The 17,318-nt window shown below is 40.5% G+C and overlaps 1 protein-coding gene across 5 annotated transcripts in view; it reads right to left on the minus strand.

Moving 5' to 3' along the window:
- Positions 1 to 17,318, minus strand: part of pdlim5b (PDZ and LIM domain 5b) — a 90,181-nt gene that overhangs the window by 37,687 nt on the left and 35,176 nt on the right. For all 5 annotated transcript variants that reach the window (XM_073913612.1, XM_073913611.1, NM_200196.1 and 2 more), the window contains 1 exon segment: positions 1,926 to 2,077. In XM_073913612.1, coding sequence (XP_073769713.1) covers positions 1,926 to 2,077 — 152 coding nt within the window.

Below are 17,318 nucleotides of genomic sequence, written 5' to 3' on the forward strand. Positions count from 1 at the left end.
TCAGGAATGCCCGTGCGGTCACTCATCCATCAATGTAGAAAAGTGATGCAAAATCATAAGTTTTCGTAATTAGAAAAAAAAAATTACATACTAACATCCAGGAAAACTCCCGATCACAGATATATGTGTATATGTGTATATCTCTGGCTTTGGATGGCCACAGTCCTCCACTGTACCTTGGTCCTGCATTCATTTCAAAGGAGCGCTACCCTGTAGCAAGATGGCGGCGCTATTGACGCATTCCGTCCAATAGACAACAATAGGCCAGGTGACATCTAATGTATATATCGATGAGAAATGACAACATTACAAAGTGATGAATGCTTAACTGTTCCAACTTTTTTTTTATAATGTGTTGCAGGAACCAAATTTGATTACGTAGGATTACGTATTAATAAATAAAAAATAAATAAACAAGCAAACAAACATTAAAAATCATGAGGAACACAATAAATAATGTTTGTTGTATTGTCTAAATGAAATACAAGTCAATTAAATGTGGAAATCTCTACTTTCTTTTTCATTCACGCTTTCCATACGGTCCCAACTTTTTTCGTTTCTGGGATTGTAGTTAGCACAACCCCAAACAGAATTAAAACTTTGTAAAAAGCATAATCAGACACCTTTAGGACTGCAATACACAGCTTTTGACTCAATTTTACCTGATTTACAGTCTGATCAAACTAAAACTAGTCTAGTCTGCAGCATTACATAAAAAACAGACTGCACACTCAACAGCTCAAAGTACATCTTTCAGAAACTGTGTATTAAGCAGCGAGTAGTTGTGGGTGGTTTGGGATCTCCGAGTAAACGCTGCTCTTCTTAATGCGATGTTATCTCAACAGTAAAGCTGAAGTGCTGTTTGATGGCCTTTGCAGATTCACTGACAAACGCTCTGAAAGACTTTAATGGGAGATTCCAGAGCTCGTGCGCAATCGCTCTCGGCTAAATGTGCTTTCAGAGGCTCGTAACTCCAGAACATATGACCGTCCTCACACTGATCCCAGACCAGCTTCAGTTCACAACTAAACTAAATAAATGATTGAACAACATAAGAGCTCAGTAAAGGAGGATATAACTCTTTAAAGTCACTAGTTTGTCAGTTGGTGTTTCTGTGTGGAGTTTGCATGTTCTCCCAGTGTTGGTGTGGGTTTCCTCTGGGTGCTCCGGTTTTCCCACACAGTCCAAACACATGCGCTATAGGGGGATTGATCAACTACATTGGCTGTAGTGTATGAGTGTGTGTATGGGTGTTGCAGATGGAAGGGCATCCACTGTGTTAAGCATATGCTGGATATGTTGGCGGTTCATTCCACAGTGGTGACCCCAGATTAATAAGAGACGAAGCCAAAGGAAACTGAATGAATTAGATTAGTGATGTCCATGTAAACACAGTCACTGTCTAATAACTGTGCTGATAGATGAGCAACAGTGGCGATGAAGACTGAGCAGAAAAACAGGCTGACACACACACACACATCTTGACTGCATTATAGAGTGTGTGTGTCCCAGGACGGAGAGAGAGAGGCCTCCCGGAGGGACAGAGGCGGCCAAAAGCTGCGTGAACAAACACATGCACCGCTCTGGAGACTCATATTCACACAATGCCTGATCAGATGTGCACACGCAGGAGCTGCACTGTCAATGAGAGATCAGCAGAGCAAACACACACACACACACACACTGCTGCTGCTTCACTGATCTGATCGAGTCTCTTACACCAGATTATTCCATTAAAGACGCATTAAAACACTTCTGCAATCTAACATAGCTGTTTTCTGTTAGTGCTGCACAATATACTGTGATGTAATCGCTATCGTTATAATTGCATGTGCACTAAACACAGCGCAGACAAGTGTGATACATTACATTTATTAATACAGTATGTGTGTGTACAGTAAGAGTACAGTGTGTGTGTGTGTCACCTCATGAGTGAGAGGTTGAGGTTCCCGCTGCAGGCTTTGATCTTGTTCTGGGCCTCCAGGTGTGTCATTCTCTCAGTGTGGATGCCGTCGATGGACAGAACCACATCACCAACACTGATCTTGGCTTTAGCCGCCTTTCCTCCATCTGTCAACTACACAACACACAAAAACACACACAGCATTATAAATGTGGAAAACTGTGATTGGGTGGAGCTTGAGGGCACTATGATAGGTTAGCACCATACAGTTGAGTGGGTGGAGTCTACTAGATTTCTGAGTCTCAAGATTTTAGTCTTCCCTGTAAATTTTTGAACATTGAGTAGGGGGCGGGGCTTTATTTCTGCATGATACTACATTTTCCAACTGTAACAGAATATTCAGTTGGGGGCGGGGCTTTATTTCTGCATGATGCTACATTTTCCAACAGTAACAGAATATTCAGTTGGGGGCGGGGCTTTATTTCTGCATGATGCTACATTTTCCAACTGTAACAGAATATTGAGTAGGGGGCGGGGCTTTATTTCTGCATGATGCTACATTTTCCAATAGTAATAAAAGTTTCAGTTGGAGGCGGGGCTTTTTTTTCTGCATGATACATTTTCCAACTGTAACAGAATATTGAGTAGGGGCGGGGCTTTATTTCTGCATGAGGCTACATTTTCCAACTGTAAAAGAATATTAAGTAGGGGGCGGGGCTTTATTTCTGCATGATGCTACATTTTCCAATAGTAATAAAAGTTTCAGTTGGAGGCGGGGCTTTTTTTTCTGCATGATACATTTTCCAACTGTAACAGAATATTGAGTAGGGGCGGGGCTTTATTTCTGCATGAGGCTACATTTTCCAACTGTAACAGAATATTGAGTAGGGGCGGGGCTTTATTTCTGCATGAGGCTACATTTTCCAACTGTAAAAGAATATTAAGTAGGGGGCGGGGCTTTATTTCTGCATGATGCTACATTTTTTAACCATAAATGAATATTGAGTAGGGGGTGGGGCTTTATTTCTGCATGATACATTTTCTAACCATAAATGAATATTGAGTAGAGGGTAGGGCTTTATTTCTGCACGATACTACATTTTCCAACTGTAACCGAATATTGAGTAGTGGGCGGGGCTTTATTTCTACATGATACATTTTCCAACTGTAACAGAATATTGAGTAGGGGGCGGGGCTTTATTTCTGCATGATACATTTTCCAATATATATATATATGAAATATATAACAAACAAACTAAAATCTTAGGATGATCTGGAAAAATTAAACAGCGAGATATGAAATGGTTAAACTGAAAACTCACAGCACTCTTTCTCCTTTTTAAAGCCAAGGACATCTATAAACTGATCTGAAGACTAATGATGAGCGATAGCGTTTTAAACACCCATCTGTGTTCACACACACACACAATAACACACACACAACCAGAGACATCTGCGTCATCTGGGAAACCTTCACCTGCACACTCATAAAACTGATCTGAGGTCAGGGTGCATACTGGACACGTCACCGTAGACTACACACACATCAAACTAATCATGCATCCAGCAGGACTGGTACTCAGTGAAGTGTGTGTGTGAACAGGTAGATCTGATTTTCAGGTGTGTGTGAGGCGTTACTCAGCCATGCGTGAGGAACATCAGTCACTCATCACTTCACCTCACTGCACATCTGCTGAGCAACACACACAACTGATGCACAAACACACCTCCTGAGAGAAACCATCACACAGCACAGCTAAAACAACACACACTCGCCCACAGACACACTCATGCGCACATACAAACTCGCACATTCAATCAAACAAACAAACAAACAAACAAACAAACAAACAAACAAACAAACACATGCACATATTGACTTTCCTTAAAATGAGTGAGCTGATCTGTTGCTTTTAAAGTTATTAAGTGACTTGAAATCAATGAATCATTTTAAAAGCAACAGGTTTACTCACTTATTTTAAGTAAAGGCAACTAATCTTTGTTTACAGTGCACTGATTCACAGCAGATAAGCATGATAAACTCCGGCTTAAATCTGATTAGAAAGCAAACGAGACAGATTTCCTTTGTTGTGTATAAAACGAAGCTTTGACCGGCCCTCATCACATGTGTTTTGCAGATGAGCATCTCTAGAAAGCCAAGCAGATGAGATTCACCCTCTTCCTATTGGCAGACGCTGAACACCGCAGAACAGTGCTGATGTGTGTGTGTGTGTGTGTGGTGTCGGGCTGTAAACACTAATGATCGGTTGCTCAGCTTCTCCGGTCGCTCGGTTCTCCTTTTATAGCCGTCTGAGGGCATCGTGGGCCACATCACATGCTTATCACAGAAACCAGGCCACAGAGACCAGCACAACACAGCAGAGACATTCTCATGACGCAAACCTTCATCTGATGCTTCATATAAGATTACCCTGTTCCCAACCTACTGTAACACTGAGCAACCAGAATTAAAACACTACTAGAACAGACATGGCAGACCGTTCTCATTTAAAATATCATATTATGTACAGTTAGCGTCAGAATTATGAGCCCGCATGTATATAACTGAGGGTGCGGCGGGTGAGGGTATTGTTGTGGACGCCGCCCTCTCTATTCTGCCGCACTAGACGCGGATATAACTGAGGGTGCGGGTGGTGAGGGTATTGTTGTGGACGCCGCCCTCTCTATTCTGCCGCACTAGACGCGGATATAACTGAGGGTGCGGGTGGTGAGGGTAGTGTCGCGGACGCCGCCTTCTCTATTCTACCACACTAGACGCGGATATAACTGAGGGTGCGGTGGGTGAGGGTAGTGTCTGGGACGCTGCCCTCTCTATTCTACCACACTAGACGCGGATATAACTGAGGGTGCGGTGGGTGAGGGTAGTGTCTGGGACGCTGCCCTCTCTATTCTACCACACTAGACGCGGATATAACTGAGGGTGCGGTGGGTGAGGGTAGTGTCTGGGACGCTGCCCTCTCTATTCTACCACACTAGACGCGGATATAACTGAGGGTGCGGTGGGTGAGGGTAGTGTCTGGGACGCTGCCCTCTCTATTCTACCACACTAGACGCGGATATAACTGAGGGTGCGGTGGGTGAGGGTAGTGTCTGGGACGCTGCCCTCTCTATTCTACCACACTAGACGCGGATATAACTGAGGGTGCGGTGGGTGAGGGTAGTGTCGGGGACGCCGCCCTCTCTATTCTGCCGCCCTAGACGCGGATATAACTGAGGGTGCGGATGGTGAGGGTAGTGTCGGGGACGCCGCCCTCTCTATTCTTCTGTTCTGCTGCCCTAGACGCGGATATAACTGAGGTTGCGATGGGTGAGGGTAGTGTCGCGGACGCCGCCTTCTCTATTCTGCCACACTAGACGCGGATATAACTGAGGGTGCGGTGGGTGAGGGTAGTGTCTGGGACGCTGCCCTCTCTATTCTACCACACTAGACGCGGATATAACTGAGGGCGTAGGTGGTGAGGGTAGTGTCGGGGACGCCGCCCTCTCTATTCTACCATACTAGACGCGGATATAACTGAGGGTGCGGTGGGTGAGGGTAGTGTCTGGGACGCTGCCCTCTCTATTCTACCATACTAGACGTGGATATAACTGAGGGCGTAGGTGGTGAGAGTAGTGTCGTGGACGCTGCCCTCTCTATTCTACCATACTAGACGTGGATATAACTGAGGGTGCGGGTGGTGAGGGTAGTGTCACGGACGCCGCCCTCTCTATTCTTCTGTTCTGCCGCCCTAGACGCTGATATAACTGAGGGTGCGGGTGGTGAGGGTAGTGTCCGTCCAACATCTGCATTAGCAGGAGGATAAAGATGACCCCAGGGTGGACATTTCAGCAAGACAATGATCCAAAACACCGCCAAGGAGACTCAGATGCTTTCAGACAAAGAAAATCAAGCTGTAGAATGGCCCAGCCAATCACCTGACCTGAATCCAATAGAGAATACAGAATAAAGCTCAGATTTGATAGACGAGATTAACAGATGCAGCAAGACTTTGACACTCTGTTGAAGTCTGGGAGAAACTCACACCAGGGCAATGCATGTGACTTCCTTCTCCACATGAGATGCATCTATAAAATCTGCTTTAATTCCATGTTAACAGCTCCTTTAGGAATATTGTTCCCAGGAAAAAAAACATGACGTGTTGAACACTTATTTCTCACAACTGTAAATAAGCAACATATCCAACACAATCCAGTGGTTTTCAGATACTCTAATAAAAAGATCATACAGATTATGCCTCTAATCTAACCTGAAGGCACAATTGAGGGATATAATGAGAGAGACGTGAGCACAGCCAGAGGAAAACACCAGCCATGTGAAGAATTATAAGTGTGGTGGATCCCAATAATGACAGAGAAGCCCTTCGGAGTCATTGATGAAGAACGAAAAGGGCCACATGTTGACGTGAGCTATGCTAAACCAGACTAAATGAGACATTAGTTTGGGTTCAGGCGTGGACGGCAGCCAAACGCCTCCATGTGCAGCTCTCCAATTAGCCACAGAATTAAATTAAGGTGAAATTCGCCATAAAGACGTCTGATGATGAACCCACGGATGATCATTATGCGCTCCCCGTGCACCATATGTCAAAACGTCATCTGTAAATCTGCCAGTGTGTACGAAAGGCTGTTGTCAAAACAAGGCCGGAGGGAAGTTTCCATGCCTCTTGTGTACACTGTATATATTCATATTAAAAATTGATCAGCTATACAAGCTTTTAAATGTGAGAATTCATCCAAATCATCAGGCTGAGAGGAGATATAGAGTTGTGTATCATCAAACTAACAGTGGAAACTAACAGAAGAGGTTGATTTATTATCCCTCCTGTATTGTTCCCCCATTTTCCAACAGAAAGACGCATTTCTAATCATAATAGTTTTAATAACTCATTTCATAACTGAGTTATTTTCTCTTTGTCATGATGACAGCAGATAATATTAGACTAGATATTCTTCAAGACACTAGTATTCATCTTAAAGTGACATTTAAGGGCTTCACTAGGGTAATTAGGGTAAAGTTAGGGTAATTAGGCAAGTCATTGTATAACAGTGGTTTGTTCTGGAGACAATCCAAAACTAATATTGCTTAATATTACTAATATTGACCTTAAAATGGGTTTAAAACAATTAAAAACTGCTTTCATTCTAGTCGAAATAAAACAAGTAAGAGTTTCTAAAGAAGAAAAAATATTATAGGAAATACTGTGAAAACTTTCTGAATCTGTTCAACATCATTTGGGAAATAATTAAAGACGAAAAAAAAAATAAAAGTATTGGGCCCTATCATACACCCAGCGCAATAAGGCTTAAGACGTGTTTGGCGTGATTTATTGCTATTTTCAGACCAGCGCAACTGTAATTTTCATGTTTTGCACCATGTGGTTTAAATAGCAAATCCATGTGCACCACTTTGTGGACTCATGTGTGTGCTGATCTATAAAGCAGGTGTGTTAAGACACATTGTTGGTGCATTGCTATTTTGAAAAACTTAAATAGACACACCATTGACCATTTAAAAGCAGGTCTAAAGTCCAGCGCAGAGCGTGTTAGTTATGCGCCTATGCAGGTCCAAACGCTTACAGTTTATTTATACGATCTGCATCTGTATAATGTGATTATTATTAGCAGTATTATTGATTATATGCAGATTTATATTTGTTTTATTAAACACAAGTGTAGATTAGTCCAGCTGTGGGGTTTTGGAGACGCCTGCATCAGCATACGGGGCATAAGAACAGGCCGTGTGTTTGGAGATAACTCAGTTTTCTGACCACACTTCATTATTATTGTTCATTTATTCATTTGCTGAAGATTAAAACTGAATTTAGAAATAGTTTTTACACAAATCCTTGTGCAAATTAAATAAAATATGTGGGCTAATGGATGTGTTCAGTGAAGTGAGTTCCACTAAAGTAAAGGAGTAAAGTAAAGAGGCTGAATGAAGGAGGCTCGTTCTTTATCCTCGTGCTGCAGATGCTCTGTTTAACTATTTTCTTACTAGTGAATTGTTCAGTTTTAACACTTACAAAGTCCACTATGTCCATAGCAAATGCACCATGGCATGACACAAGTGACTCCTAAAGGGAATGAGAGACGAGACTCTGATTGGTTTAATGCATGTTATGCCCAAAACACACCCAGAACTCATTAAGAGAATAAGCACAGCCTTGTTAGACCATGAGCTGGACGCAGAGCGTATTTATCCATCCTTAAAATAGCAAAAGTGGATTCAGACATGCCCTTAATGCTTTTGCACCATGTGCTTTAGACTTTGTGCCCATTGCTAAAATAGAGCCCAATGACTCTTGTATAAATAAAAAGTAAAGGACCAAGACCTGAACCTTGTGGTACCTCACAGTGTACTTTTTACCCATATGACTTCATATCCTCATTATCGGACACAAACTGATAACGTTCAGATAGGCTTGAACCGAGCCATTCCAGATTCACTAATACCAACATAATTTTCAAGCCTATCAAAGGTGAACGTTATGACCAATATAAAAATGCAGGCGGCACGGTGGCTCAATGGTTAGTACTGTCACTTCACAGCAAGAAAGTCGCTGGTTCGAGTCCCGGCTGGGTCAGTTGGCATTTCTGTGTGGAGTTTGCTTGTTCTCCTGGTGTTGGCATGGGTTTCCTCCGGGTGCTCCAGTTTCCCCCACAGTCCAAACGCATGCGCTATAAGAGAATTGATGAACTAAATAGGCCGTAGTGTATGAGTGTGTAAATGTGAGAGTGTATGGGTGTTTCCCTGTACTGGGTTGCAGCTGAAAGGGCCGCAAAACATATGCTGGAATAGTTGGCGGTTCATTCCACTGTGGCGAATCAGCGGAAGGAAAATGAATGAATAAAAATGCATGAAACAGGTTGAATGTGGACCTCCATGTGGGATATGATCACCACAGACCTTCAGCCAACTGTGTGTTTAATGACTTATAAAACTCCGTAAATGGACTGCGCTGGTTAAAATCTCCACACAACCACAAGCCCGAGCAATTTTGGCAGGATAAAAGACTAACGTATACGTCTGGTGAAGAACAGACAGCAGACGGGGCTAATGAAAGCAGACTTAGGTCACTTTTAAACTGTGGAAAGATAATATTTGAGAGTTAAATCCAGTGGAACGGCTGCTTTTCCTCTATTAATCTTTATCGAGGCTTGAAAATGTGCCGATGGGTAACATGATTGTGCTGTCAGCGTACTGCGACCACACTAAGAGCGAAATTCCCAGTTTTTCTGTTTTCCCAGAGGCCTCCCGCAGGCAGAGTGAAATGCTGATGGGCTTCATTCTCCATCAATGAATGAAAGAGCTTCTGGACTCTGCATTTTTCAGACATGGAGTCACCCATGTTATGAGTGCTTGTTAAAGCGGTAGAACGTCTCTTTAGAGGCCTTATATGGATCTCTGAGACTTCACTTGATGTGTGTCAAAAATTCCAGGAGCGTTTCGGGACAATCCAGGTGTTTCTGAAACTTGAGGAGGAGACGCTGTATTCCTAAAATACACCCATTACATCACAGACGGAGCATATTATACAATAACACTGTGCAGAAAGAGTCGTCTGGAGAGTACGAGTTTAAGACCCCAGAGACAGTGATTCATATACAAAGCCGTGGAAAAAGTACAACTTGAGAATCTCTTGGATTTTTTAGGGATGAGGTGGAGTAAAACGCTAATATTTCTTAAAAAATTGTGATTGTGTTTAGTTTTTACTCTACATATTCTTTCTTATTTCTTTAAGTTTGGCTAGAATAAAACAAATGTATGAGGTCAATATTATTAGCCCACTTAAGAAATTATTTATTCAGATTGGCTACAGAGCAAACCACTGTTGTCCATGCCTAATTAACCTAACTTGCCTAGTTCAGACTGCGTGATTTTAGCCCCGATTTTGGCTCGCCGACAGGTTTTGAGAAATTGCCGACAGATGCCAGAAATCACAGGCAAATCGCTGCTCGTGCACGTGAGTGACAATCACACAGTGTGAACTTTCAAAGACGCGATCTGAGAGAATCACCGATGAGTCGCCGATGCCTGCGAGATATTTGGCGTGCTGAATATCTGGAGCTGTCGGCGATTCAAATCATGCCGTGTGAATTGAGTTTTGACTGAAAATAACATCGGCGATCGCCTACAGCCAATGAGAGAGCAGCTTTCACTGGTGTGTGCATGTGTGTATAACTGCTGCAGGCCAGCGGGAGGCTGGGGGAGAAGTTAAAAGCTCTTTTTCGGTTTATTTGGACCCACGAAATGGAGGAAAAACTAGTGGAGGTTTGACAGGACTCATTCTAATTCCCTTCAAACCCAGGTGAGCAAACATGTACATGTTCTACCCCATTAAAGGCTTCTTTCTCATTATGTAGAGAATAACAAAAGATATACGACGTGTTTTTGGCTGTGAGACGTAGTTTGGATGAAGCTGTCGGCAATTCTTCCTATAGTAAAGTCATGCAATGTGAAAGTCCCTGTCGCCGATCCATCTTGCAGTGTAAACAAAGCAGCGACGAAACGCAAGCCCAGATAGTCATGCAGTGTGAACACATCTGTGACACGACGACTTTGAAAATCATGCAGTCTGAACTCTGCATAACTTGCCTAGTTACTCTAATTAAGTATTTGAATGGCACTCTTTGATGCATATACAGTGCATCCGGAAAGTATTGATAGCGCTTGTTTAACCTTATTCCATAATGGATTGAATTCATTGATTTTCTCACCATTGAACACACAATACCCCATAATGACAATGTGAAAAAAAGAGTTCATAAATAAAAAGTAGGAACCTCTCAAGCTCTATCACACTCTCAGAAATAAAGGTACGCGAGCTGTCACTGGGGTGGTACCATTTCAAAAGGTACACATTTGTACTTGAAGGATCCATATTGGTACCTAAAAAGTACATATTAGCACCTATAACATTTTAAGAGGAACACTTTTATACTTTTTAGGTACTAATATGTATCTTTGAGGTATTAACATGGACCTTTTAGGCACAAAGTTGTACCTTTTCTTAAGGTATGACCCCAGTGACAGCTCGCGCACCTTTATTTCTGAGAGTGCAGGTTGGATGGAAAGTGAAGGTGAACAGCCATTTTCAGATCTCTGGGGCGACCTCAGATTATTACAGGGAATAAGACAAAAAGAAAATTAATGAATGGATGATATTTCATACTTTGCCGAAAACCATCAGGCATTCTATACATTTCCTAGGCATTTTATAGAATACCGGCACATCACACAGAAGTGTGCCAGTTTAATATAAAACATGTATAGAATATTAAATAAATAACATTAATATTAAACTATTAAATAATATTAAAACGCTACTTTTACAGGTTTCAATATATCTATCTATCTATCTATCTATCTATCTATCTATCTATCTATCTATCTATCTATCTATCTATCTATCTATCTATCTATCTATCTATCTATCTATCTATCTATCTATCTATCTATCTGTCTATCTATCTATCTATCTGTCTGTCTGTCTGTCTGTCTGTCCGTCTATCCATCCGTCAGTCTGTTCTTCTATCCATCTATCTATCTATCTATCTATCTATCTATCTATCTATCTATCTATCTATCTATCTATCTATCTATCTATCTATCTATCTATCTATCTATCTATCTATCTATCTATCTATCTTTATAATTTAGCATTCGGTAAGCAACAGTTTTGGTTTTACCCTAATAACCCTTACTGAAAAACAAGGACATTTCAACAGATTGAAAATGTAAACGCTTGTACACAAATCCCAACATTACTACTATGAGGACTAAATTTAACTAAAAGAACAAAATCAGCCATAATAATTAATAACTGGCTATTTTTCTTTAACGTTTTAATTCGGTTAATCATTGTTTATGGTTTTAGTTTTAAGATACTTCACTTTCTTTATTGTCCACAATTAGAAATGTATCTTCGACCTCACCAGACAGACCACATCAGTGTTCACATCACACTTATCACAGAAAAACAGGCAACACAAACACACTCAATGTCCTCATAAATCACATTAGAAACTCAATTAAACCCTAAACATACTTAAAACCCAGTATTTGAAATTCTAATGGCAGTCGGCACGAAGACATTTGACACATTTTTCTTTACTTGAGATTGCCTAACAAGTCTATTTGATGACAAGAGCTGAAATGTTATATTTAAGGGATGAAAACCACCTTTAAAAATGATGTGCTTTCTGTTTAATTGTCATTAAATAAATGTCATTAGGTTTAAGGTAATATCCCTGCTCATTGAAAAGAAGGACATTTCAAACAAACAAGACATGAAACGTAAACTCTTATTCACAAATCCTAACATTGCTTCTACCAGCTCTAGATTAGACAGACAAACATAATCAGTTATAATAATTAATAACTGATGGCCTTTCCATCTGCAGGAACACCGTGTGAGGAACATCACTATCAGGCTCTCCAGCACAAGTGCAGCCTCTCATTAATGTTCCTGTGATGATTCTCGGAACGCCGGGATCTGTGCGGAACTCCCGCTTCCATGACAACAAAAACAAAACAGAGCATTCCGAAGCCGGAGAGAGGGAAAAAAAGAGGAGCCACAAATACAGCCAGAAACAAACCGTATTAAAGCCTTGATTTCCACCGCTGACACTGAAAGAAACTCACAGAAACATACCAGCACATGGGGGAAAAATGTATAGCACTTCTATTCACATGACTCTATTGAGAAGCCTAATAAAAGCAGATTTACTGCACATGTGGCAGGTTGAGAGCTCATGACCAGTCCAATGATGCTCACGTTATATAAACTGTTACAGGAATTTTATGAAGAGCATTGACAGGATGAGATATTGCAAACAGCAAAACTTAAATAAAATGATGCACTTTTGATGTTAGAATGACAATTTGTGCTGATTTTGATATAAAATAAATTAAATTTAAAATAAATTTAAATGTAGTGGGGAAATTAAGTATTGAATAGGTCACCATTTTTCTCAGTAAACATATTTCTAAAGGTGCTGTTGACTTGAAATTGTCAGCGGATGTTGGTATCAACCAAAGAAATCAATATACGCAGAGAAAACTAATTTAACTACTTTACAAGTTCTGTGTAATATAATGAAATGACACAGGGGAAAAAGTACTGAACACATGAAGAAAGGAAGGTGTAGTTTGGCAGGGAAAGCCCAGACAGCTGAAATCTCTCAGTAGTTCTTCAGCAAGACTCTGCCCTTCCTCAGTGTAAATGAAGATCAGCTGCTTCAGTCCAACATCTACACAAGCAGGAGGATGAAGATGAAGCCAGGGTGGACATTTCAGCAAGACAACGATCCAAAACACAGCCAAGGAGACTCTTAAGTGTTTTCAGAAAAAAAAAAATCAAGCTGTAGAATGGCCCAGCCAATCACCTGACCCGAATCCAATAGAGAATATAGAATAAAGCTCAGATTTGATCGACGAGAGCCACAGAAGCATCAAGATTTTAACACTCTGTTGAAGTCTGTGAGAAACTCACACCTGAGCAATGCATGAGGCTTCATTCTCCGTATGAGAGGTGTCTTTAAGCTGCCGAGCTGTGTGAGAAAACATGCTGTTTTCTTCAAAAGCATTGCTTTAATCACAAGAAAACACATATACATCTGTGATTAACTACACTAAAGAGTCTGTATTGGGTTAATTGTGGGTCAACAGGAGGTGTTTGTCTTGATGAAGATGAGGTTGTTCACTTTCTGAACACCCTACAGATGATTGAACCCAAGCCGCTGTGGCATGCGAACAGATCAAAATGAACCAACAGTGAGAATAATACGGGTTCTCCTCAAACACATCCAACAGTTTTATTGAATCTGACTGAGAGTCGTGCTGTGGTTCGAACGACACGCAAAGCCAACTCTTCACATTTTCTCTCTCCAGACTAAATAAAAGCAGAATACGAGAGCTTGTTCAGAAAGAAAAAGTCAGATTTCAGCCACACCACATTCACCCAGCCTGCTGGCAATCAATCCAAACGCTTGGCATGTTTCAACACACACACAATCCACAAAAGCTGTAAATCAGAGAGCGGAGAGAGCCAGCCGGACACCACGGACCCGTTTCCATTCAGCTCACGATTAAAAGCAGATCAGCTGGAGATGCTGCTCAACATGTTGTGGTTGGATTCATGGAAAACTCTTCGCATTGTTATGAAAACGCCATCATGTCAATGCAAAAATCGCCTGAAAATAAGCATACACTGCAAAAACAAGTGCTTATCTTTCTGTATGGAGCTTAAAACATGCCAAAACAATCTGAATCTGAACTACTATTGTCAATAACTCAAGTTACACAATTCAAACTCAGATTGTTTTGGCATAGATTAAGCTCCGTATTCCTGGTGGAGGTGTTTTTGCTCATTTTGTGCCCTGTGCAGGCCTCATTTCCACATTTTCCAGCATGTTGTTTGAATAGCTAATGCATATGTGTCTGTTTGTCTGAAAAGGAGGTGTGTTTATTATTAGGAGGTGTGCATTGCTATTTTGATTTTGACCAAATAAAGGCTGCTCTAAAGTCAATGGCGCAGGGTTTTTATTTGTTACTTGAAGAGTGCATTAGTGTTATGCACATATGAGGGTCCCAAATGTGGATGCACATTGCTTATTACACACATAGGGATGTACAGCAACACACAAACATCTTTAACTATGAAAAATTATATAAATAAATGTATTATTGTATGCATGAATATGAAACCGCTGCATCCTCCTATGAATTCTCCAGCTCGGGGGGCCATTAGTGTGTTGTAGCCAGTTTTTAACAAGTCTACACTGCAAAACATGCATTTCTTAATGGTTTAATGTGGAGGCATGCACGGTGCAAGCGTTTTTTTGCTAGTTTTAGCTCGGTGCAGGTTTCATTTTGTTGTTTTTCGCCAATAGCAAATGCTTTTTGTCTATTTGCGCTCATGGACGTGCTAGTCTGACAAGGAGCTGTGTTTATTGGTGCATTGCTGGTGCAACTGAAACACTAACTAATTAAAGGTTGCTCTAAAGTCAATGGCGCAGGGTTTTTATTTGTTATTTAAAGAGTGCATTAGTGTCATGCACATATGAGGGTCCAACATGTGCATGCACTTTGCTTATTACACACACAGGGATGTACAGAAACACACAAATATCTTTACCTATACAAAATTAAAGAGTTAAAATATAAACAAATATATTATTATCTACATAAATATAAAAAACGCTACTCCTCCTATGCATTCTTCACCTCAGGGGGCTTTGGTTGAATCTGTTGTAGTCAGATGACAATCTTTTTTTTTAAGGATCCCCATTATTACCAAGGTAGTGGCAATTCTTCCAAGGGTCCAACGAACATAACACAAAATTACATTAATACACAACAACAAGACCAATAAAAACATTAAAATACTAAATTCATACATAACAATTTAGTGTTGTTATTAGTAGTACTATTTATTCTATGCATATTTACAGTTGTTTTTTAATATTTTTTTGTTTAGATTTGTTTACCTGTCGGGTTTTAGAGACGTATGCATCACTATATAGGGACATAGGTATAGGAAGTGTGTGGATGCAACTCAGTTGTTGTTGTTTTTTTGATGACATTTTGTTGTTATTGTTTATTTATTCAGTTGCTGGAAATTAGAACTGAATTTAGTAATAGTTTTGAAACAAGTCTTTGCATTTAATAAAAAATATGAAATTAAATTAGTAAATTAAGTCAAACATGTCTTTCATGTGCTTTAGACTGTGCTTAGATTGTTAAAATAATAGAGCCCTTTCCCTTGTTTCTAGTCTAAATATCAAAAACATTCTTAAATCAAGAAGCATATTCTAGACAAGCAAAAATATATTCTTGTTTTCAGAAATAATATGTGAAAATAAAGCAAGTTTTTCCTTAAAACAAGCAAAATAATCTGCCAAATGGATATATAAAACTTATTATAAATCTTATTTTAAAGCAAAGACAAGATTACTTTGCTTACCCCATTGGCTGTTTATTTTGCTTGCCTAAACGTAATTTTGGCTTCTTAATTCTGAAAACAAGACATGAATCTTTACTTAAGAACGTTTAGATATTTGGACTAGAAATGAGAGAAAACCTGCAAGTAAGAAAAGCATTCATGGCAGTGCAGCAATGGAGTGGTTGTTGTTTAGAGGTTGCTAAGACCAGAGTCAAGAGTCATTCCTGTTTCCTGCTGTGCTTTGTTTCTGAGAGGAAACGACTCCGTTAACGCTCTATAAAAGAGGCTATTTTTAAATGCAGGAAATTAAATCTGAATCGATGAGTTCTGGATACAGAGCCGAGTGCAAAACTTTATAAGCACGTAACGACCGGACAACTCTATTTATTTTCTCTATAGAGAAATAGATTGATTAATCAAAAGCATTTGCTGCATCTGTTCTCGATAAAACTTAACATATTAATATGGCAATTGTGTTCAATGGCAAAAATATGTGCAGAAAAACAAGATTTTACAGGATGATGCTGTAAAGAACATTCCACCAATCAGAGAGCTGCAAATAAGTGGTCCCGCCTACTCAAATTAAGCTGTGCAAATGATATAATTACGTAAATGACGTACAAAGTTGTCAAAATATCTTAAATATCTGTCTATACACTCACCGGCCACTTTATTAGGTACACCTTAGTAGTACCGAGTTGAATTGCCTTTTGCCTTCAGAACTGCCTTTATCATAGATTGAACAAGCTACTAGAAATGTTCCTCAGAGATTTTGCTCCATTTTAATAGCATCACACAGTTGCTGCAGATTTGTCGGCTGCACATCCATGATGAGAATCTTCCGTTCCACCACATCCCAAAGCTGCTCTATTGGATTGAGCTCTGGTGACTGTGGAGGCCATTTGAGTACAGTGAACTCATCGTCATGTTCAAGAAACCAGTCTGAGATGATTGAGCTTTATGCCATGGTGCGTTATCCTGCTGGAAGTAGCCATCAGAAGATGGAGACACTGTGCTCATAAAGGGATGGACATGGTCAGCAGCAATACTCAGGTAGGCTGTGGCGTTGATGCTCAATTGGTACTAATGGACCCAAAGAAAATCTCCCCCACACCATTACACCACCACCACCAGTCTAAACTGCTGATACAAGGCAGGATGGATCCATGCTTTCATGTTGTTGATGCCAAATTCTGACCCTACCTTACCAAAGTCACAGCACTCCATCAGACAAATCGAGACTCCATCAGACCAGGCAACATTTTTGACCTCTAGCATCAACAAGGCATGTGTCCCTTAAAGTCAGTTAAATCTCCTTTCTTCCCCATTCTGATGCCCAGTTTGAACTACAGCAGATCATCTTGACCATGTCTACATGCATAAATGCATTGAGTTGCTGCCATGTGATTGGTTGATTAGAAAGTTGCATTAACGAGCAGTTGGACCAG

The sequence above is a fragment of the Danio rerio genome, chromosome 10 (assembly GCF_049306965.1).
Source record: "Danio rerio strain Tuebingen ecotype United States chromosome 10, GRCz12tu, whole genome shotgun sequence".
NCBI lineage: Eukaryota > Metazoa > Chordata > Actinopteri > Cypriniformes > Danionidae > Danio > Danio rerio.